The 25212-nt window shown below is 36.5% G+C and overlaps 1 protein-coding gene across 2 annotated transcripts in view; it reads left to right on the plus strand.

The window, feature by feature from the left end:
• LOC306878831 (neural cell adhesion molecule L1-like protein) overlaps positions 1-24598 on the plus strand; it is a 49200-nt gene extending 24602 nt beyond the window's left edge. The window contains exons 10-27 of one of the 2 annotated variants that reach the window (XM_079431387.1): positions 106-237; positions 560-703; positions 1789-1900; positions 3034-3200; positions 3319-3478; positions 3559-3683; positions 4100-4201; positions 5140-5337; positions 5566-5636; positions 6967-7189; positions 8698-8813; positions 9007-9211; positions 10549-10671; positions 15375-15551; positions 20810-20941; positions 22152-22224; positions 22331-22387; positions 23357-24598. In XM_079431387.1, the coding sequence (XP_079287513.1) occupies positions 106-237; positions 560-703; positions 1789-1900; positions 3034-3200; positions 3319-3478; positions 3559-3683; positions 4100-4201; positions 5140-5337; positions 5566-5636; positions 6967-7189; positions 8698-8813; positions 9007-9211; positions 10549-10671; positions 15375-15551; positions 20810-20941; positions 22152-22224; positions 22331-22373 (2303 nt within the window). In that variant the 3' untranslated portion in view covers positions 22374-22387; positions 23357-24598. The remainder of the gene's footprint in view (positions 1-105; positions 238-559; positions 704-1788; positions 1901-3033; positions 3201-3318; positions 3479-3558; positions 3684-4099; positions 4202-5139; positions 5338-5565; positions 5637-6966; positions 7190-8697; positions 8814-9006; positions 9212-10548; positions 10672-15374; positions 15552-20809; positions 20942-22151; positions 22225-22330; positions 22388-23356) is intronic. The other variant, XM_079431386.1, reaches the window with a different exon arrangement.
• The last annotated feature ends 614 nt before the right edge of the window (positions 24599-25212 follow it).

Here is a 25212-nt window from a genome sequence, read left to right on the forward strand (position 1 = left end):
ACAACTGTTTGTGTTCAAACATGGTGAATATTAGGAAATATCCAACCACTGAATGACACATTTGACTAATCAGAATTATGTCATGTGATTCTTCTGCATGAACAGAACCTCCTGAATTTGAGATTGAACCTCAAAGTCAATTAGTGACAATTGGAGCCACTGTGGTTATTAAGTGTGTTGTGAAAGGAAATCCTCAACCTAGTGTTGCATGGAGGGTCAACAGCCTACCTCTGAACGGTAAACATTCCTAATTCCTGTTTCAAATTACTGAACCTTCCATTAACAATATAATATTCTGATTATATTGATTTCAAATCATTGTGCCAACTAGCTTAAAAATGGCTTTCTAAATGGCCCGGCAAGCATTGTACTATATAATGTACCGATGTTTGTTAATGAAAACTGTAATTGTCACCACTTTTTTTTATTTGTTTATGTAAATGGGTGTAATTGCATTTAAATAATCCATTTACTTAAGATGATAATTTTACAGTGATAGTTTTTATAAAGATATCCTGTCATACTGTACTTTAACTAATCATTTAACCCACATTTTCAGAGGTCCCATCATCCAATAGGAAAGTCTTAAAAGATGGCACCATTTCCATCCACAACACAAAACCCGAAAACAGCGCTGTTTACCAGTGTGAGGCCACAAATAGACACGGCACCATCCTAGCCAACGCCAACATCATGATTATGAGTAAGTAAACTGTACAATGCTGTAACTATTTGCATTCAGATGAAATATGGTGTCTTCCTGGTTTGAGTTGAGCTATAATCTAAAATTGTGATTGCATTCATTAATACACAGATCTGCATGTTGAAAATACATTTCTGCTGATATGCAAAAAAGACTTGATATTACTTAATTTGTAAAAAAAATTTTTTTTTTTTTTTGCAAAATCATGTCTGGTGATTAAAGGACAATGTATGTAAGTGTAACATGCTAGAACAAAACAGGCATGATTTTTGGAATCAACATCCCAAAATTAGTAATTGAAAAGTATTTAATTTTATTCAGGAAATACGTATGATGCAGGACGGTGTTATTATTTGTTTGTAGATATGTCTTATTCCATGCTTAAATGCTGTTCAGAGTACAGCAACATATTTTTAAGCTCGGCATCCATCCATTTAAGAGAGACCCGTTGCATTATTCCTTGCCTACTTATGGGATATTCATGGTTTCATTCACTCTAGGCCAAAGAAATCACACAAAAACACCACGGTGTTGCTTGGCTGTGAACAAGCATCTGTTTTTTTGTTTGTGTGGACAGAGCCATAAGCTGAGGTGTGATATAGACAGTGGACGGCCCTTGGGTTTGTTCAGAGAGCGTAAGGTCCTCATGATAGCACACAGGCTTTAGGGTGGAGCTCTTCTGTCAGTTCTGATCTCCAGACACACTCTCCCTCAGGCAGCCAGATGCTTTTATGTGCGAACAATTTTGCCTTCCTCCATTCATATTCAGTTGCTAGAACCAAAGCATGTGTTGCTTTCATCTGGGAGATAAAATAAGCTGCTAAGGATCCTCACTTTTAAAAAAAAATATGAAAAGGAAAAATGAAATTAAATAAAGAAGAAGCAGAAAAACATATCTCAAATCTCTCTCGCTCCGTAACCCTACAAACCCCCGCTTACCTCCCCTGATAGAGCAGGAAGCTGCTTTTCTAAGGACAAGGACTGTTATATGATAGCAACGTGTATCACAAGAAAAGAGATAAAGAGACTAATCCAATCGTGTTTTGTCATGTTTAATGGTGCAATGCTGATAACTCTCTCCCCAGACATCCAGCCCCTGATCTTAACAGAAAACAATCTGCAATATATGGCAGTGGAGGGGAAAGGTGTGGTCATGCACTGTAAAGTCTTCAGCTCACCAACATCCAGTATCACATGGTGAGTAGAGTATTTGCACATGCCAGCAGAGGGCAGCACAGCTCTAGAGGTGTTAGTGCTGCAGTGATAGAGTGTCTTGCATGTGGTTTCGCACTAGTGAAGCAGTTTACTCAAGGGTGGGCCCTCAGGCTGTGTTCAGCACTGTGATAATGAGGTAAACTACTCATGTGCATCTGTAAGTATGCTACAGTTAAGTTAAAGCAGTAACAGCAGAAGTGTTGACTGTGGTGTCACACAAGAGAAAGCAAACAGAGCATTTTATTGAATTCATAAAATGTACACCATCATTAAAAAAAACTTTGAGGTTGGTAATATTTTTTAATGTTTGTAAAAGAGCTCTTATGCTCATCAAGGCTAGGTTTATTTTATATATTTTTTAATGTTTTTACAGTTAAAAAATGTTTTCTATTTGAATGTAATATATTCTTGTAAAGGCAAAGCTGAAAGTTCAGCAAATCTGATTTAGTCCAAAAAACAGCATTTATTTGAAAAATAAATCTTTTGTTACATTATACATATCTTTACTGTCACTTTTGAGCTATTTAAAGTGTCCTTGCTGAGTTAAAGTATTCATTAATTTATTAATTTAATTTTAATAATCTTATGGACCTTAAACTATTGAACAGCAGTATTTCTAAAAAATAAAATTAAAATTTTATTTAAAAAGTTTTGCTCCTTACACACTAAAGAGAATTAAATCTATTAAAAAAAATTATGTTTTGTGGCCTGTGACTTATTTTTAGTACAAAGTTGCAAACATTACCTGCAAACACTGAAGATGAAAAAAAGACAAAAAATAAAGGTGAATGCAAATGATTAACAACATTTTGGTCACCTTCTTTAGTGCTAATTAGGCACTGTTTTTAATTTACTTACTTTACTTTTAGTCATTTAGCAGACGCTTTTATCCAAAGCGACTTACAAATAAGACATTTTTATTTATTTTATTTTATTTTAGTTCTTTTTTGCAGGCCTTTTCCCCAACTTTTTGTCTATACGGATTATTGTGGTTTACGGGTTTTTAAGTGCAGTGAGGTTTTTTGTTTTTTTCTGAAATTTTAAAAAGACGGGAACACTAATATGCACACAGTTGGTGCTGTTTTCTGAAAACCAGTTGGTTTATGGTTGCACAGGAGTAAAGCTGACAGTGCCAATGCAGTGGAAGGAGAAAGGTTTTCTGTTTATAAGAATGGTTCGCTGGAGATCCACAATGTGATGAAAGAGGACATGGGGGAGTATTCTTGTTTTGCTCAAAACACTGAGGGCAAAGTTGCCATTGCCGCAACACTTGAAGTCAAAGGTAAGAGAAACAGATACACTAGTAAATCAATCGATTTCAAGGCGTTTACTAGATTCAGAAAATCAATAAAATGAAGTTAATCCATATAATCCAAAATGAGTTTTGTTTTCCTTGTTAGATCCCACCAGAATAGTCAATCCTCCACGCGATTTGCGGGTTTTGGCCGGAACCACTATCCAGTTTTCATGCCGGGCAGAGTTCGATCCCACCTTTGGTGATGACTTTAAGATCCTCTGGGAAAAAGATGGCATGGCCCTCAATGGCAGTGAGAACGCACGGTAAGATGCAACAGGATGTCATTCCTTTACAGTGGCGAATATCAGAGCTATCTAATCAGTGTCTTTGCTGGTGTTTGTAGATATATCCTGGACGATGGTGTGCTTGAAATCATTAATGTGAGCTTTGGAGACCAGGGCTTTTATGTTTGTGTGGCCAGAACACCAGTCGATCAGGACGTGGCAGTTGCACAGCTTTCAGTTGTGGGTAAGTTATGTGCTTTTGGTCTTCACGGTTTAGGAAAGTAAATTTTGACAGAAGTTCTGAGAGCTAAAATGGGTTCAGCACATGACACAGGTGGAATTCGGATACCTGCTGCAGCACGGCAGGAATTATACCCTTAATGAGACAGCACCATGTAGTATTTGTACAAATGAACTAGCTGGAGACATGGCCTGGCAGGTAGTGCATGAGCTCTGACATGTTTGAAACCAGCTGGAGTCATTTCCCAGACACAACATTCCTCTTCTCCCAATCAACTCCTTATTTTCTCCCGCTGTCTCCAACATATCTATAAAATGGCAACAAAAACCAAAAAAGCAACAATATCATGTAATGAATCTGATTGAACTCAAGATGCTTGATCGATTGGCAGCCCTAAATAAAATGTGTTGTTTCCTTAGATGTTCCTGATCCACCAGAGGATGTGATCCTTTCTGAACACAATGGCAGAAGTGTGAAACTGCAGTGGATTCCAGGAGATGACCATAATAGCTCTATTACCGGTAACATAGTCTTAATAGTCATACTGTCTATATACTGTATTACTAAATTTGGATACACTAGGACTTAACCTCTTGGTGTTACTCGTCGAACTGTCATCTAGAAAAGTGTTCAGTTAGTTTGGTCAATGTTTATTTTATATAAAAGCATAAGCAAATTACACTACTGTTCAAAAGTTTGGGTTGGTATTTTTTTTTTTATGTTTATGAAGTCTCATATGCTCACCAAGGATGCATTTGTTATCATTGTAAAAACAATACTAGAGTGAAATATTGTTACAATTTAAAATAACTCTTTTCTATTTTAATATATTTTAAAATGTAATTTATTCCTGTGAAGTATTCATAAACCATTACTCCAGACTTCAAATCATTCTAATATGTTGAGTTGATGCTCAAGAATCATATTTTATCATTTCAATTATATATATAAAAAAACACATTTATGGTGCTTTTTTTTCTTTTTGCAGGATTCTTTGATAAACAGAATTTTAAATTGAAATCTTTTATGACATTATAATGTCTGTTACTTTCACTTTAAATTAATTATTGCTGAATAAAAGCATTAATTACTTTTATTAAGTCTTACTGACCCCAAGAATTTTAAATGGTTATTTAAATGTAATTAAAATTGTATTTAAATTTGGGGCGTTACAAAATATTTTACAAAATGAGTATCACATAGCTACACTGGGATGCAGTTTATGGACAGATTCATTTTTCTCACGCACTATAAAAGATTGGAAATGCGCAGTTGTTACTGTTTTGTTACTGTTACTGGTCTGTTTTCTATGTGATACCCTTCAACAACAATTTTCATTGGTGTAACCTAATGTAGTCAGTTTGAGACTCAATTTGAGAGTCAATGTAAACAATATTTCCTGACAAAATCCAGTTTTGTGCATGTGTTGACTCCAGTTCGAATTTCAAACTTTGTGCAGAGTTTGTTATAGAGTTTGAGGAAAGCCAACATGAGCCAGGCAGCTGGAGGGAGATTATGAGAGTCCCGGGAAACCATCACTACGCTCTGCTGAAGCTTCACGGACACGTGGACTACCTATTTAGAGTCTATGCCATCAATGAGGTGGGAAGAGGTCGGCCAAGCCAGGCCACTGAAAGATACAAAACTCCAGCATCAGGTATCTATGAGCTCTCCTACTGTTTCTCCTAAGCATGTCGCCTTTACAGATAGCAGTGAGGCCAACTTCATCACCTACTGAACTTTAAAACATTCAAACTTGTGAGATAATTGATTTTCTCTGCCGTTTAAGCTCCAGTCTATAAAGTGCATATTTCACAGGCCATTTTTCTTTCTTCCACTAACAATTTCTCCTCCAACAAAATCCATATTTCTGCTCTTTCCAAAGCACCTGACAAGAACCCAGAAAATATCAAGATCGAAGGTCATTTGCCACATGAAATGGATATCAACTGGGAGGTACGATGCTAAACGTTCAATTCCAATAGTCTTCGGGAATATCTAACGTTCAAAGCACTGGAAGGGCTGCACAGATAAAGAAGTACTCTCAAATACGGAATTTCATTTAGTTCTCAGAGGGGGAGAGAAAACTAACAGTGCCAGTTGTTAAATTCCAATTATCGATAAGCACATTCCCCAAGATAGGAGTTTTTGCATAGCAAAACACAGCTATCTCTATTGCCGTGTTGTTGGGAAAGTTACAAAGCCCTGCTGAAATGGATCTCTCTGGACACAGGTTCCCATCAAAAGGAGACCAGAGTGAGTCTTTGATTAAAAAGTTAAAGAAACGGGATACATAAATTTAGATTTTCACATAAGGGTGAAACTCTTTTACAGTTTCTGAGCTATTACGTACTCGGCCATCTTTTCATGCTAATACACCTACTTTCTAGAATTACGAGGAATCTCATTGTTAATGGTGGATGTTAATGAATAATTGCATTTTGTTCGGTCTTTTGCTGCAAGATGATTCTAAAAGCATAGTTAGCTGTTAGAGCTTTGCTAATAAAAGTCAATTGTTAAAATGTTTGACATCATGAAAAATCGCTGACAGTTAACCAGGTATATCAGCACTGAACATTCTGCAGAGGTTTCCACAATAATAGACCTGCATAGACAAAAATGAACTATAAAATCAATTAATTATAAAATGAAAAAAAAAAAAAAACCTGAGGAATCAAAAGTTTGGGGAATATTAAGCAAACATTAACGTAGGGAATTCTTCTTGAGCAAAATCCACATGTTGTATATGATTTCTGAAAGTTAGTCTAATGCTAAAGACTGAAGTAATTCCTGCTGAAAATTCAACTTTGTATCACTGGAATAAATTACGTTTTAAAATGTATTAAAGTGGAAGAGTTGTTTTTAATACATTCTTCTGTTTTTACTCTATTTTGATCAAACGAGAGACTTCTAAGATTTAAAAAAATCTTACCAACCTCAGACTTTTGGATAATAATTTTGGACATGTCTAAGAAAACAAAGCATAAATATACAGTTCCATACTATCTATCTTGAACAAAACTGTCTAATCTTCCTCAGAAGTGCTCATTATATAAACTTAAACTGATTAACATGTACCTTACTCCTAGAAACTGTGTAAAGCCAGATAGTCTAATTGTAAGTGTCTATTTCTGCCAGTGTTTGCCATTTTTTGTGTGTGCAATATTAATCATACGGTCAGCAACAAATGGTCTGTGAGCATGCCCTCTGAGGCTGAGACAATAAAAACTCCTTTGATTTACTGTTTCCTGTCAACTTGCTGAGCTCTTTCGTTCTCCTGTCACAGCCACTGTCACCTATTGAACACAACGGACCTGGTCTGGAGTACAAGGTAAGCTACAGAAGACAAGGCACTGGAGAGGACTGGATGGAACACATGGTGAAGAGGCACTCATTTCTGGTTAAAAACACCCCAACGTTCATCCTTTACGAGATCAAAATTCAGGCCAAGAACCACGCGGGCTGGGGTCCGGACCCCAAAACAATAACAGCATACTCAGGAGAGGATTGTAAGTAGGAAGAACCTCTATTGTGTCTGAGCTGTGGAGATGAGCATGCATTCAAATACATTCATTCACTGTCAACTCACTGTGCATGTTTACCTTTGAGAACATACAAAGCAGGTATTGATTTTGAAAGACACATCTTATTTTTTTCTAACCTTTTCTTTGTCTGTAAGGGTCTTGTTACATTGTAAATAAGCATTGACTGTAAACGGAAACACCCCCCCTCTCTAGCGAAAGTGCAGTACATGTGTGACGAGAATATCAACAAACCTAGAGGGCAGAAAACGCTGATGAAATACCATCTTGCCTTTACACAATATCCAAACAGTTGCGCTGATATGCCGATTTGTTTTGCGTTATTGAGGATATTAAATTGCACAAGGGAGAACGATTTCCTCACTCAGAGTCTTTGTAGACTAACAAATGAAATGTTATCATGGCTATGAGCTATTTACATTTGTGGCTATAATTATTCTCTTGCCTTCAGTTTTCTTTTGGAGTTGCCCTCCTGATGTAATCTCAGGTCACTACGTCTGCAGTACGATTAGTTTAGTCCCCTTTTCTCTCTTAGTCTCTGCCTCTATTTCTCTCTTATCTTAGCACATATTTGCCAGTGTTTGGGAGTAACTCGCTAAAACTAGCGAATTAATGATAAATTGCTGTTTTGCACATGCAGCTTTAAAGCTGAGAAAGCTGATGAAGGCATGATTCATTCTAGTGAATCAGTTAATTTGCACAGTAAAAGTACAGTAAATGACCACATTCCAAAAATGAGTCACCTGTCTGAATCCCTGTATGGCAGAGATTTATCTTTTCTGATTCCTTAATTGTTCTGTTTACAATTGTGGTTACACTTTAGAATAGGGAACACACATTCACTATTAATTAAGAGTTTTAAGGGATCTAAAATATGGTCATGCAGAACAAGGCATTATTATGTGCTTTATAAGTGCTAATAAATGCATACTACTTCTAGAGTTTTTATTGAAAAAATATATACATTGCTTCCATTACTTTTCAAAAGAACAGCTTAATATAATTATGTATATTTATATGTAGCATAGCTTGGCAAGGTAGATTTTCAATGTTGCTCTTCCAACACTGGTGTTTAACTAGATTTTATTCCATTATAATCAAATCTCTTCCCATTAGCAAGTGTCATATGTGGTGTCTGTGAGATTGTGAATGCGAAATGTTGATTATATAGATTACTTAGACTGTGTATGGTAAATCACTGTTGTGTAGGCAATTTGCCAAGTGTTTGATAACGAAATGTAGTTACAAAGCATAAAAACAATATGATAGTCCATAACTCCACATAAACAACTATTACCCCCGCCTCAGTTTTTCCTATGATTACCCACAAAATTACACCACATTTCGTGGTCCTTATTTCATGGATATAGCTTACTCTAATTCACTGGCATTAACTTGATGTAGGAACAATGTCATTTGAAAGCAGCTATATAGAGCCATTTGTAATATTTTATTTGCATGTGATTCGTCCATAGTCCCCTCGGCTGCTCCAGAGGATGTAGCCGTAGATGTGATGAACAACACCATGGTGAAGGTCAGATGGGACCATGTTCACAAGGACAAACTCAATGGACATCTGGGGGGCTACAGGGTAATTCCGCACCAACATGTGTTTTGCTTTTTAGCCATGGTTTAAAGGCCAGTGACCCCTTTTTTGACCTTGAAGCTCCTCTTGTTTCACAGCAAGCTGTCAAAGCTATCCATATGTATTAAAAAGTGGTGTTGTTTTACTCATCAGCTGTATTTCACTACCTATGGACTAATCGAATCTCTTTTACTTATAGATAAGCTTTTGGAGGCTTCGTAGTCTGCTGGACTCAAAGAAAACACATGGTGACAAACACACATTGACATTCTCAGGCGAGAGGAACCATGCGGTGGTCTCAGGGCTTGTGCCGTTCTCTGAATACAGCCTCATTGTCATGGCCTTTAACAGCAGAGGAAACGGGCCTGGCAGTCATCCGGTCAGCTTCAAAACACCTGAGGGAGGTGAGTGAGGAGAGGATGTGTGTGAACACTTGAGCTAAGCATAATAAATTTGGTTCTGTGAAGTTAAGGCTATTGCACAGTTTTCCCCTGATTTGCAGTCAGGATGAGTAGATGCTAGTTGATGAAATTCAGAGGCAGTCTGCAGGTTTGGGGCAGTTGGATTTGACAGATTTCATAGAAAATCGCATCATGTACTTCAGGCACAGACTCAGATTTTTTAGCTTCAGACTATCTGTCCACTCAGAGGATATCAAACACATTTGTTTTTTGAGGTGATTTTAGCACACACATTCTTTTCATTTGTCATGTTTCTGTGAGTTTATTGTTTTTGAAAATTCTAGTAGTATGTAATCCACAGTCATTATACTGTATGATGCCAAGTTGTTCTATGTAACCATTGCCAAAGTCGACAAGTGTATGATGCCCATGTTATATTCCAATTTAAAAATTTGTGTAGTGTGTTCCAGCCTTTAGTTTACCTAAAAAGACATGTGCTATGTCCCAATTTGCATACTATAATGCTAAATAGTATTCAAAATTACAATTGTTGTGTCCTAAATGATTGCATGTAGCAAATCTATGCACATGCTAATAGCTGGTATTGCCCACAACCCATTGCACATTGGACAAAAATTTGATTATAACTACAAATAAGAATAAAAAGAGTTCAAAAACTACAAACATGGCATATGCGCGAGACTTACGGTTAAGTAGAGAGATTTAAATAAAGGGGTTTGAGTTGTGAAAAAAAATATTTATTCAGTTTATTTGCATCTGCAACAACATTCGGAACATTTATAAAGATATGTTTGGTCATTAACTTGCATCATGCACATGTTACTGACTGCCAGATCAACATGCTACTTAATTTTTCTCCAATATGGCAGGAAATTATATGAAATTAAAGATCTTGACTGTGACGAGATGATGACAGGGCAGGATGCATGTAACTAAACAACAGTGCGGTCTGTTAAAGATGCAATTATCATGAAGCAGTATATCCCAAAGGTTACCTGTTCTTCTGCTACACACTCAAAGTCTTTTTATTCATAAAAAGAGTACATAGTTTTAAGGAATAAGTATAAGTATAGGTGAATTTGGATGCAGCAGTTGGTTCTGATTTGTCACGTGGCCATTCTAGTGACACCAAGTTTGAATATTTGGAAATGCAAATCAGATGCGAGACCTTTGATATAGGGGAAGATGTCTTTAACAGAAGAAAGAAAGTCACAAAGTTTTGGAATGAACAAATGAATAATAATGGCCATTTTTGTGCAGAATGTTCCTTTAAATTATTAATATAACTGTCAACTCTTTGTTTCTTTCTCTACCTTTAGTTCCTGGTCAAGTAGCTGCTTTCAGTGTTACAAACATCCAGAAACACAAGGTCACATTGACATGGTCTCCTCCAGTTGACGCAAATGGACTCATAATTGGCTACATCCTCCAATATCAGCTAAGTATGTGAACATTGCATTTCCAATTTGTTCATAACCCTCACTATAAACATCTGCATCTTGCTGTGAGGGTTATGCGCTGGGGTTAAACCACTTTTATTACTGATATTCATTTCTGACGTGGCCCATGACACAGCGGCATTACTGGTCGTTACAGCGATTCTACAGTGAAACCACAAACCACTGGATTTGCATTGAAGGTTTTTAGGACTCCACTCATGTCACTTAAAGGGCCAGACTACAGAACATAAAAAAAGCTATTGCCCTGTGTCAACATGCTCCCTGTGATGCAGATACAGATTTGGACATACAAAAACAGCAAAGTGCTCTATGATGGTTCATGTCTCATTACATCGAGTGATGCCTACGTCTCACCACTAGGAGATATTGTTGTGCCACCTACCTTAGGGTTGGCAGCTGCATCTTAAATTCAACAGAGACTACAATTTTATTAAAATAACTGCACAGGACCTCAATAAGACACAGTTGTATATTTGCTAAATGATTTATGGAAAACAATTACTTTGACTAGTTGCCTCACTCAGTTTGCTTATTTTTATTATACAAGTCCTGTTCTATCGAACTGAAGGCACACTAGTGAATTAAGCAGCTATTTACTGCATGTCATTAGAGTATGCTTTGGTTTTAATTAGGATTTACAGTGAGAAACACTGCTGATTACATAAACAGAGTGGGTTAACAATGCACATTGTATTAATAGGAAAGTGATGAACAGTAGGGAAAAGCAAAACATTGTGAAGCATATCTGTAAATATCGGGGGATTTTATTTTATTTTTTCCAAAATATAGATTTTGATATTCAAAGTATGGCAAAAATGGTAAGATTAAGAATAATTACAGCCGACCACATAAAAACAACTTTTAGGCTGATGAGATATGGGGCAACTTTTTAAGCAATGTTGCTGGGCAACTTTGGGCAGTATTGCCTTCAACGGGCAACCAGATGAGACACAGGGCCCACGACCGATCTTAAGTATCCAAATAAAAATTAGTTACCCATTCTCATCAGCTTTAGACCAATCAGAAGACACTGTAAACCAGTAGCACGCAAGCATCATCAACACTCAAGCCTTGTTTATACTATGGCTTCTACACTGAGTTTTAATTCGGTTTTTTTAGTTAAAATACAATTCTAAAAATTCTTGAAACAAGAAAGCAACTTCGTGTAATACTGTATATTAAAAAAAATTAAAATAGAAAAATCTTATTTTGAAAGACATTTTAATAAAAACAATTAAATTAAAATATTATTGCAGTATGTTCCTACTAAGTCAAAACAGTTAGACTACTGGGTGAACAACCACATTAAATTAATATTAATATGCAAAGCTAATACGTTTTACAATGTGCTATCCCACCACTTTTCAGATTTGTTTTATGTCCTTAGGTAAAATGTTTTTGAAAAATTGGTTTCCCTTTATTTTTTGGACCAGGGATTGGCAAAGTTTTTTGTCACCCCTTTGGCCTAAAATATTTACTTGCAGTACCCCTGCGATTTTAAATGATTTTTTTAATTATTTAAGTTCTCTTATGCCACTTAGTGGTCACATGACATGCAGGTAAACATACAATATTAATGTTTTTTAGTAAGCATTTTATTTTGATTTGATTTTAAATGTATTTGTTTTAATTGTATATTTTTATGGTTTAATGAATTATTACTTTCCAAAATCCCTGCAGTTCCCTCACAAACCTTCACAATCCCCAGTCTGGGAAACCTTGGTCTACACCTGGGGTGTCAAACTCAATTCCTGGAGGGCCACAGCCCTGCACAGTTTAGATGCAACCCTATTAAACACATCTGATCCAGCTAATCAAATCATTAAGGCTTATTTGAAAACTACATGGTATGTGTGTTGGAGCAGGGTTGGAATTAAACTCTGCAGGGACTGCAGGCCCTCCAGGAACTGAGTTTGACACCCCTGGTCTACATGATCCTGGCACATAGGTATTGCAAAGTGCTCATGGGAAAGACATTCGTGACCTGGTATACCATTGTGATCCAGCCAACGCGCTTTCTGGCCCTGACCCTATGCTGTTCTACATGCATCATATCACAACACCAGACTGGGCACGTGCACCGCTCAACACGCAATCAGATCCCAGCAGGAGTGATGACGGAACTGATTATGATGCGTGCAGTCTGGGAGGCCTCGTCAGCTAATTGTGTTTGTTGCTGCGGCTGATCATTGAGACCAAGTGTCAGGTTGTGTATTAAAAGAAGCAACATTTTCATCACGAGAGCTTGCTAGAACCATTGTGCTCCCTTTGAAGTGGGCTCATTGAAGTCCCCTTGAAGAAATTGGTGTGTAAATGCTGGCGAGAGAGCGCACAGCTGTACCCGTCGAATGGAAAATAGCTACTGGGATAAAAGAGCCACTGCACAGATGGCGCGTAGCCAGATGCAACTACGTTGAAATCGTACAGAGTTAACAATTCACACATTGTGAGTTACTTATGGAGGATTCAGTGTTTTTTATTTCAATTTTGTTTTTGTTTGACTGATTTATTGGGAATTATTTGAAGGCAAGGGGGACTCCAGAACACGTTTACGCAACATAAGCATAATAGCTCAATAACACAGCATTAGCAGATGGATAAGAAATTGTTTTAATTGGTAGTACCCAATTCAGTACACAAATGCTGCCTGCTTGACTGTCTGATGGCTACTTTCAAATGCACACATGCTTACGTGTGTGCATCATCTGTAAATAACGCTCGTCCCTTGCTGTGAAACGTGAAAGGTCAACTGCAGTTCTTGCCAGGGTTATTAATGCAAACAGAAGTGGTTTGTCACGAGTGAATGCAAAAAGAGAGAAAATCTGGTTTGTGTCCAAATATTTTTAATTTGTGTCTATACATGCTATACTCAATTTAGAGATTTTGGGTTATTTTGCTAGCATAACATTTCTTCCTACTAATGGAAAGAAACCACCCAAAATACAAATTTAAGTGTTTATTTTATTACACTGTCTATTTGCGATATAATAGTTCAATTATAATTTCTTAGAAGACTTCATACTGATGATCAATTATAATACTATAATTTCAATTATAGTACATGTCTTTAAAGACCGTTTTCTCAAAATATGAGTTTTTTTCTCATGCACCGAGCAAGAAATCACCACTTCGGTAGTACTTACACTAAACTTTGCAATTTTATTCTTGTCTGTATTCTGAGAGTTTTTACTGAAGGGTTTGTTCATAAACCATTTACCTGAATTTTCCCCCTAAAAATATGGTGAAAATGTATTTTGAACCTGGCTTGATCCAATGTTCAGATTTCTGTCCTGGAAATGTACGGTGTGCAAATTAGTGCATTATTAAATAATCCCTTAGTTATTTAAACATAATATTTTAAGAAAACTTGTAATACAAAATTAAATGTTTTAATATAATGCGTTACATTCCCCTCTATAATCTAGGAGTTTCAGAGCGGAAGTAACAAAGTCAAAAGATGTGACTAAATAAGTGAACGTTGAGAAATCTCCTTTTCCTCTATCCCAGCTCATATCACTCACCCTTAACACTTCCAATAAAGGTTCACACAAAACCCTCTATTAAACATCATGATACAAAAGAATATCAAATGGCGGAAATGTACTTAATTGTTTTATTAAGAGCTTAACATAAACCAAAAAGAATACATATTGAAAATATACAATATCAGAGTAGTTAAACAACTTAAATAACCAAGTCGTCAGGAGAGAGCAAATGCCAAAATAAAAAACAAAAGTGTTTCTAAAAGTTATAACAAAACCTTTAGAAAAGGTTAAACCCAAATAAATTGGTGCCCAACTCCCTACACGGTTCACAAAACTAGACTCACACAGAGTCTCAACAGTAACGTTGTTGTAACCACACTTTAAGTTTACAGATCACAGATTGCTCAAGAGCAACTAAACAAACAACGTCTCTGGGATAGCGGACAAGGGACTCCTCCCGAGCTGTACCTCTCTGCTCCTTTATATCCGTTGCACACTGTGTAACAGGGAAACCACACTGCCGCTAATTGCAATCAGCTGCGGATGATTTGGACCGCTGCTTGGCAGAGAGATAGAAAGAAAGGGAGGAGAGAAAAACATGTGACCATCTCCCAACATACACAACATTTACGTCATGGGACGTAACAACTGTGATAAATTAACTGTGTGACCATATCTATTGCAGTAGTTAGTATTCACCTGTGGTGTTTAGCCTTTATTTATGTATTTGGTCCCTATTGCTGACTGTTTACCAATAATTGCTTGGAAAAAACTTTTTTTATATATATATATATTCATTAATATTTACTAATGAAAGTGTGTTCAGTTGCAATTTGGGTAAAATATCAAAACTAAAACAATTGCATCATACCATAAGACAACCTTATTGACGTCCACTATCAAATTTAGGGTATTGTGACAATCCTAGTGCAATATGTCAGTCTGTGTCAGGAAAAAGAAAAAGAAAAAAAACATTGAATTTGACCTCTGGCTGACTAAACACATCTGACATTTCGATGGCATGGCCTTCCTGCTACCAGTCCAGCTGAGCGACCAACCATAACACATGATGAACACATGCCGCTTAGCTGCATAGCTTTATTTTTTGTTTATGTGATCATCAATGGATTCTAATATGTGGAACTATATAAATAGTTTAGATTGCATTGACCGTATTCTATTTTTCCTTTTCCTGTTTAGTAAATGACACAGAGGAACTAGGTTCTCTGATGACCCTCAACATCTCTGCTGACAGCAATAAGCTGCACCTCCAGGATCTGGAAGCACTGAGCAAATACAAGTTTTACCTACGGTGCTGCACGCGGGTGGGCTGCGGACCAGCTGTCAGCGAGGAGCGCACCACTGTCCCCGAAGCGAGTGAGTATGGGCAGCAGCTGCTCAGGGGTGGGGGTGTCTCAGGGGAGTCAGCCTGTGGCATTCCAAAGGACAGGGAATCTGGCGCTTTGACATGGATGACCAAGTTGCTGTTGTTATGGGCATTGACCTGGCGAATGCAGGGGACATTATTTCAACCTCCCATCTCACCAAGCTTTTCATATGCCCATCTAAGCATTTCTTTATAGCTAAACAATATCATAAAAGTGTGCGACTGGGCTGCATTCATCACTGTCTTGGAAGACCAAGCACTTATTGATTTGAGGGTAAAAGCTTGCCTGCAAAAAGGAAGAAGAAATGATATGTTGCCTTTGGGGATGGAAATGCTGGATTGTTATTAATACAGACATAGAAATAAGTTGGTAATCAACATCAAAAAATATATTAAAAGAAAAAACCACACAACTGTGAATTCACAGCACATTTATCATGATTAATGGTTCACGCAGCCATACTTATCATCAGCAGTTAGCAGATTGTTGATAAAGTGCTGTTTATTGCCGTTTCGCCGAGGGTTCGTAAGGAAGTTGTGTTTATGGAAGAAATATGATCGAGATGAAAATCCCAAGGCATAATTCCAATATTCGGCAGAGTAATAGAAAACAGTCAAGAAAACAAATGACTGCTCTGATGTGAGGGGAGATATCTATATGTGTTAATGGGAAACAACCGCCTAAACATGATCAGTATACATCAAGAAAATCAGATGATTTCAAATGCAGTTAGTACAATTTTTTTGTTTATGTACAACTGGGAGCATATGATAGATAATGTCTTATTTTAAAAGGTATCATGGTGTTTTCCATGTATTTCTGGACATGTTACCATGGCATTTTCCTTTTTATTGGACACAAAACATGGTACAGTAAATGAATATGGCAGTTTTTCCCTACTATATATATCTATATATATTACATACCATGGCATTTCTATCTGATACATACAAAATGCCTTTCAAAACCCTTCTTTAATACTTTCATATTTCTGGTGAGACATTTAAAAATATGACGCCATATTTTTAAATACTTTGGAATGGAATTTCCCAAGCTTCTTGCTATTGTTTTCTCGCTTTAATGCTTCGGTAACAGGCACTGCTCTCTTATAAACAAGCTGTCTTATGAACTAAAGTTGTCGTGATTTCAGTGTCTTTCTGTTGTCCTTGCAATATGTCTTTTTCATTGCTTTATTGCTTTTGTTTCGCCAGCTTCAGCAGATGTGGCCTCTTTCAACATCAGTATGAAGTCTTCTATTTTCTTTAGCACTAGAAATAGCTAACACTCTAGACTAGAAGATAAAATTGTAGCTGTATTGCTGGACTCTATCTTGAAAATGCATGTGTTCATAATAGGGTAATCATTTCATTTTCATATACCGTAGAAGCATAATGCTTTTTTTATTATTTTGCCCTGTCCTTGTGTGAGTCTAGCTGACAGTATAGGTCTTGATGGTTGCTAAATTAGATAAATCTCACTATTAACCTGTCATCTGTTCTTTGCTGGTAGCTGAAACTAATTGATTTATTCCATTTATTCCTGTTCAATCAATTCAAAATATTTCTTGCATAATGCTATGGTTCAGCTAGCATAGACAATTTTTATATTTCATTTAGCATCCACTTGTTTAGTACATCACATGGCTGCTTCTTTCTTAGCCACATCACTCCCTTAGAATAGTTCAAACCGTTAAAAATACTGTCTTTCTTTCCAGGAAAATCCGGCTCACGATTTCCTCCAAGAAAAACCACTGTTTCCCCTGTGGCTAATGCTACTCTTTCTTCTATAGGTACTAAACCACACAAAAAATAAGTCTCAAAAGAACAAATGAGAAACAAATTGGGCTTTTTATGCCAGTAAACTCTACAAATATTCAGTTATGGAAAAACAAACACATTCAGAAGTTTGGGGTTTGTAAGATTGTTTTTTAATATACAGTATGATCACCTAAGCTGCATTAATTTGATCATAAATACAATAAAAAACGAATGTTGTGAAATATAATTATAGATGTTTTCTATTTTAATACATTAAAAATTTAATTTACAAAGCTGAATTTTCAGCATAATTTCTCCAGTTCAGCATCACATGATCCTTCAGAAATCATTCTAATATGTTGATTTGATGCTCTAGAAACATTTTCTATTACTGTCACAGTTGAAAACCGTGATAAATATGTTTGTGAAAACCATGGTATATTTTTTGATAAACCAAAAAGTTCAAATCTTTACTGTCGGAATGCTGAATAAAGTATTAATTTCTTTAAAATAAGTAAATAAATAAAAATCTTACTGATCCCAAACATTAGTGTATTTATGGATGAAGTGTCAAGGTCTGATTTGTTGGGGCTTATCGGGGGACTGAGGCGCAGAACAGCTGATGTAGCCCAGAAGTGGCTTTTAAATGGATAAGAGGAAGCCATTTAAATTCCATTGCTAAATTTCCCCACAAAAGTGGCTTTCGGTAGCAGTTTTGCAGGACACGTGTGGCGCGAGCTTTCCTCCCTCCCGCTGTGGCGGCAGATGCGGACTGACAAACCTCCAGCTAGCTCGCTCAATATTTATAGCACCATTTCTGTGTCAAGCAAAGGTGTCACACCGCACCGATGATTAACACAATTTCTGCAATAACAGGGTGGATGGAAACGCATCACGATTAGAGGATGTCATTCAAACATTGGGCGATGGGCAGGATAGCTGGGGTCCTTCGGTGCAGATGGATTCCTGAAAAGAGCCTGAGAATGAATGTGTTCCATTTGCATGTGAGAGGATGTTCCATTTGCCCAAAGGGAGAGGAGTTGTGTGATTGAGATGTGTGGTAATGAGTTTTGACAGCAGACAACAGTCTGCCTAATTGCTACACCTGAAGGTGATGAAAACACAAGTTATCTGTGATTGATATAGCTCCGGTGGCATGCCGTGTAGGTAGCAATTGTCCAAGCCGAATACTTTTAGCTTCCTGAATAGAAACAGTGTATACTGTATTTAGGTCTTTCTGCGGCTTTCAGAATTTGGTGACTGTGTAATTATTACTCTGCAACTCTGTTTAAAATTATCTCCTATTATTTCCTCTCATTTCGCCCAGTGTAACGAGCACATCATTATTTCAGGTCGTTAATTAGTCATTTAATTACAGAAGACTCCCAGCTACGTTTCTGATGGAAATTAAACCGCACTCCATTCTATCATCTAAAGATCCACCATTTGTTTGTGCCATCCCATCACATTAATTTCCTTACACTGTGTCCTAACCAGCCGCGACACTCGGGTTTCCAGTGACAAGTAATTAGTCTGACTACAGTGAAAGTAAAAATGCTCTGCGACGTAACAAGCTACCAGCCAATCAAAACACATGTAGTGTTCACATGACAAAATTACAGTAATTATAAGCTCCTAAGTAGTAAAACATACCTTAGTCAAACTGGTAATTACTTTGAGTTAGTTTGAACGCTCCAGTGTTGCTTACTTCATTGGTGATGTCACATACTAGTAAAATGTATTTATTAATAAATTAGTTATGAGGGTTTCCGTTGAAGCACATTATTTTGTGCAGTGATGTGAACAATTAAAAGTTGTTGTATTATTATTATTATTATTATTATAATTCCAAATTAACATGAAGATGCCCAGTATTGTGTTATGCGGAGCTGTACTTTGGACCAATCAGGTTTCCTTGTGGGTGGGGCTACCAACTTAAAAACAAGTTGTGTAAAGATTTTTTATTATTTTTATTACTGGTTTCATGCCTGGTTAGGACAGTGTTAAGGACCGTTCACACCAAGAACAATAACTAAAACGATGAAGATAACTATAATGATAACTATATTAGCATCCACACCATTGCACAATATCATTGTTAAATATAAGCATTGCTGCATTGTCTGCCATTTTAAATGCTTGAGCACTTTAAAGTAGGATGGATTCTGATTGGCTGTCAATGTTTTTAATGTTCATTTTGAAAGTGATTTTAACAATATCCTTTCTCTGTTTCATCATTGCTATAGTTCTGGTGTGCTATTCTTTTAAATTTGGAATGATTTCTAAACTCTAACTTTATAGTTGTCGTCCTTGGTGTGAACGGGCCTTTTCTGCAATACCTTTTTATTTTGCAGTGCATTGCAACTCCTATTGCATTAGAAATCATGGCTATGCCAATAAGCAGCATTTGGTTGAAGTGATATCTGGCTAAATTCATGTATTACAGTGAATATAAAGAACATAAAAAAGGCACTCTTTCTCCTCTAATTCATCTAACAAACAACTCTTCCTCGTGTCATTTACAGTACTAACCCTCTATGTCATTTCTCTCTTTTCTCAGCTGTGTTGAATATTAGCACCTCAGTTAGTCACAACTTTGCAAATATCAGCTGGATTCCAGGCACAGAACAGACGGAGTCAGATTTATACATTGCCTTTATGAACAACCGTAAGCTTTTCATACTGTTCTCCATCCTTGTTCTTGTAAATTAAACCTTGAGGTTTGTGTAGTTTAATCATGGTAAATTCTTTCTAAAGTCTTTTTTGAGTAAATTACATAATCTAATCTTAATGGAATTTACAAATACCTGTAGGTTCAATTTTCAATTGCATTACTTACTTAGCACATTAATTTGGCAGCCATAATAATTGTTCTCCTACCCCCATATACAGTATAATTATGTGTATATATACTGTAGTAGAGATTTCTTAGAATACTAACACCACCCACTATGTACATCCTGTAGGTGAAGGTAACTGGAAGATTTCCAATGTGCTAAATTCTTCTAAGACTTTCCACATCATTGACGGGCTCGAACCTGGGACTGAATACACAGTGCGTCTTATGACTAAAAGCTGGGTTGATAATTCTAGTATTTTTGAAGACGTTATCAGGACCAGTGCCAAAGGTGAGGGGAACGTAGTCTCCGAGATGACAGAAATGCAAAGTAAAATCGTCTTTATCTCTTCTTTTCTCATCTCATCAAAAGTGCAAGCAACATCCTGTGATAAAATTATCATGCGTGGTGTGCACATGTCCATCCCAGAGCATGTGTTCTGTGGACTTGATAAAAGGAATTATGTTTTATCAGCCTCTGCTGTTGATTTAATTAGACGTGCTGTCTGGCAGTTAATATTAATATCTGCACATTTCCATTTTAGAGTTTGACTGGTGTCTCTCATTTAGTGTAGGATGTTCTCGGTGGATGTCAACATTCGGTGAAGTGTCCTCAGGAAATGTCAAACTAAGAGGATGTTTTGTCTCTCGCAGGTCTGGCCAGTATTCATGGAGGCATCTCCAACCAGGGCTGGTTCATTGGGCTCATGTGCGCCATAGCTCTGCTCACCCTCATTGTGCTCATAGCGTGCTTCGTGAACCGAAATAAAGGAGGAAAGTACTCAGGTATTCTCTCACACAATGAAACAAATCAGTTGCTGGGGAAAATTGCAGAGTTCTTTTGTGAATGTGAACTGAATCCACTATATGGCACTCAGAAAACCCTAACAAATGTCTAAACTGTCTGGAGATTTTATTTTAAGTATAAAAAAGCCAAACGGTTTAACTAGAAGTAAAAAAAACACACACTGAAAGTAAGATGGAAAATCATTGTATATCAAATTCACAGCTTGATCATCACAGCAGCACGTGGAATGTGTTAATGCGTATATATTTAGACCATTTTGCACATCTTCATCGGGGGCTGCAAATTGGTTATGATTCAAGGTTCTACCAATAACATTGTATTTGTATCTAGATCTTCTAAACTGCTGAAACCTTTACAAGTGTGAAAGTTTTCTAATTACTGTACAGAAACAGCATGAGCCGGATCTGTTCATTTACATGTGTTAATATGAACTTGCCGATGTGCTTGCTGTGGATACAATTTTAATAATAATAATCACAATGAATGAGAAAAAGTTAATGGAACAGCTGGTATGAAATGTTGTTACAGGCTAACCTTAATGTAAAGGTAATTTAAGGTTAGCATATTTGCCGTATTTCTTGATAGTTTCTTGATCAGTTAAATAAATTACCTTTAAATACATACTTAAATTAACTAATATATTTAGGTCTTGATAATTTCTTGATTGATTAAATGCACATTATGTAGCTTTACACGCTACTTTTCAAAAGTTTGGGGTTAGTGCATTTTTTTTATAAAATAAATATATGAATAATTAAATAAATACATCAAATAATCATAAGAATAATAATATAAAAATATTAAACAGCACAACATGTTTTCAACATTGATAATAATAAGAAATGTTTCCAATCAGCATATTAGAATGATTTCTGAGGGATCGTGTGACACTGAAAACTGGAGAAATGGCTGCTGAATATTAAAACATTTTCTGAAATATTATTACAATTTTAATATTTACTGTATTTGTGATCAAATAAATGCAGCTTAGAGACTTTTGTCAAATACTTTAAAAAGTCTTACCTGCCCCAAACTTTTGAATTGTAGTGTGTTTATATATATATATATATATAAATAAATAGTATATACACAGTGTATATATAATGTTATTAAATATATGTTATGTTAAAAGATAAAGAATATTTGTTAGTCTCTCTAAATTCACAATGCTCTCTTGTGTTGATTCAGTGAAAGAGAAAGAGGATCTGCACCCCGACTTGGAGTCCCAGGGCATAAATGATGATACCTTCTGTGAATACAGGTATTTCAAATCACTACCAAGATTTACTGCACACATAGTGGCAGAATGACGGCAACCTCTGACACTGTTTCCTTGTAATCTGTGCATTTTTTCTTTGGTTTGAAAGCCAGCACCAAACCAGCCTGAGCTCTGGACGTGCAGCAAGCTAAAGTAACCACCACACGTATGTGCTAAACAATAACAACAAAACCAATGTTGTTCACACATCAGTGCCACTGATGTGTTTCTGTTTCACGTGGTGCTTTGTGAGTAGCTAAAACACATGTAGCACTTTAGAAACAATGGCTTTGCTCTAAAAATGAAACTGATGTTGTATTGAGATCGAGCGAACAAAAGATTTCCCGGTAGGATGATGGTAAACAATCTGGTTTAGTTGAAAGACACTTGTCTTGAGGCCGGCAATAAACGTGTTTCTTGTTTCATTAATCATTCAGCGATCCAATAACAGTCTCTTCAAGAACAGTGTGTGTAGTGACAATTATGAATCTGAAATATTTTGAGCAGATTATTTGAGATGTGTTCATGATAAAGGCTGAACTCTAGATGTGCCCGGCTCAGTGTCTTGTGTTTCACTATATGAAACACAAGGCTTGTTTTATGCAGACGTCAAACAGTGTGTGAATGCATGCACTTCACGGTTTGAGTGCAGATAATGCATGCTCAAATGCACCCATCCACCTTTAGAATTTTTTATGTTTCTATGATATAAGTCATTCCATTGGGTTTGGAGCTGGTGGTTTCATAGGCACATGCACTGTGTGTTAGAAACTGAAATACGTTGTCATGCTGGAGTGTTTCTCTATTGCTCTTTTTAAAGGAGTTGTTCACACAATACTGGCAATATTGTTATTATTTACTCACCCTCATGCTTTTATGAACCTGTATGTTTTTTTTTGTTTTTTTATATATATATATATTTCAGGTCTTCTGAATACAAGTAGCAGATTTGTGTTATTAACAGACTAAGTCATTATGCATTGTAAATTATTCATTTTGTCAAAATGAATAACATACCTGTATTCGACTGTAAATCGGCATTAGTTAGTACATTTGTTGTCACTATTACTTATATGGAAAGAGCTGCATTAAGATTATTCATAAATCTCAGTTTTGTTTCCCATGTCTTACACAGTGATAATGATGAGAAACCACTGAAAAGCAGCCAGCATTCGTTGAATGGCGACTTGAAAGGAGGGGACAGCGGAGACAGAATGGTGGACTACGGCGACGAGGACGCTCACTTCAACGAGGACGGCTCTTTTATTGGACAATACTCTGGGCGCAAGGAGAGGGTCTCCATGGAAATCAAGGGAAACAAGCAGAGCTCAGCATAATGGACCACGGACAATTTATTTGTTGGGCAAGCTCTCACAAAAGGTCAGTCAAAAGGAAACGGAAGGAAAAAAGCACGGCATAACGGCACCCGAAGGACATTTTTGCAATTAATGTGTTATTGTCAAACTCAGTCATACTCACATAATTTTACAAAGCTTAGTTTGTTGCGCGTGCTGTAACTGATCAAACATGTCAGTTGTGTATACTTTTGTGGGGTGTTTTTGTATTAAATCTTTGCAAATCATTGGTGACTTTGGAGCTGCCAGAAAGTTTGCTTTTTTGTAAATGCAAACTCTGTACACCTTTTGTGCTTTCTTCGTGTCATCATGTAGCCAAGCAAGTTTTATGTCAGGGTATGAACTTTGTATTTTTATTTTTCGTTCGAAGCAAATATTATTGACATTTTATATTTCAGATACTGTATACTGTGCATTCATTAAATGTGGGTTATTATGTGTACAAAGGAGTTGTTGCTTAAATAATCATAATTTCTGTTGAAATCCAAAAAGCGTAAGGCAACATAAGGGTTTACTCACAATTACTCGCATGCTATTTTTTGAAAGTTTTTGCATTGAAATGATTATTATTAATGGTTCGGGCTATACTAAAAACGGCATAGCCATATTCAGTACCACATAAACCCTACAGTGAGTCTGCTGCTCTTAACCCATTATCCATAATATAGTATATCATCAAATAGGCAAATACTCAATGTTCATATGTTTAAAAAAAAAACAAAAAAAAACAAACAAAAAAACACCTCTTTTGCCTTAGAATGACCTTGATGTTCTGGTATGACAAATCGAATTCTCGTGATACAGGGTTGGAATTCCAAAATTCCACATTGGCATTAAATCCTATCAAATAAGTCCTCCAGGAAATGCAATTTTGTTCATTTATGTATGTTTTTAGAACGGCTCCACATAGAGTCAAACCCAGATTCTGTACAATGTTTATGTAAATTCTGTTTGCATGTTTAAGGATGTTGAATGAGGTTTGTATGCAGATTTGACATTAAATTGTATCATTTTTTTCTTCACTCTGGACTTGCTAAATGCAGCATCACAGCCTTTTTGCTTGAACCTTCTGTGCTGATTAATGCCTTAACGCATGCATCCTATTGTGGGGCTTTTATGAATGTGCGGAAAACATCTTACGTGGCTTTCATATTCCAGGCCCACCGCTGGATACATTAAGGTAAAAGCAGACTGAAGATGACAAGGACTTTAAAAAACACTGGAGTTAACTCAGCAAAAAGTATTGGATACTGCAGGCAGAGTCTGTGAAAAGATATATCGTAAGTAAAGATCTATAAAATAGTACATCTGTCTGAGAGCTACGCACCGTAGATTCTGCTATATTCCTGGAATATGGTTTTACAAAGCATATCAGACATTGTGCTCAATAAGCTTTCATCCCAGAGGAAATCTATGTATTTGGGTGTAAAAACACGGATGTGCTCTGTCAGGGAAATAACCTCGGTGAAAGTGGTCGAGCAGTTGGAAATGAGACAATGAGAAGAAGTATGGAGGGGTCAGCCACTCTTATGATGTGTTCAGCATATACGGATACGGTAACATTTTAATGCAACAGTGGTTAGCCTGCAGGATACAACAGATGAAATCCACAAAATAAAAAGCTCATATTGTATTA

Source organism: Barbus barbus, assembly GCF_936440315.1.
Source record: "Barbus barbus genome assembly, chromosome: 13".
NCBI classification, from domain to species: Eukaryota; Metazoa; Chordata; class Actinopteri; order Cypriniformes; family Cyprinidae; genus Barbus; species Barbus barbus.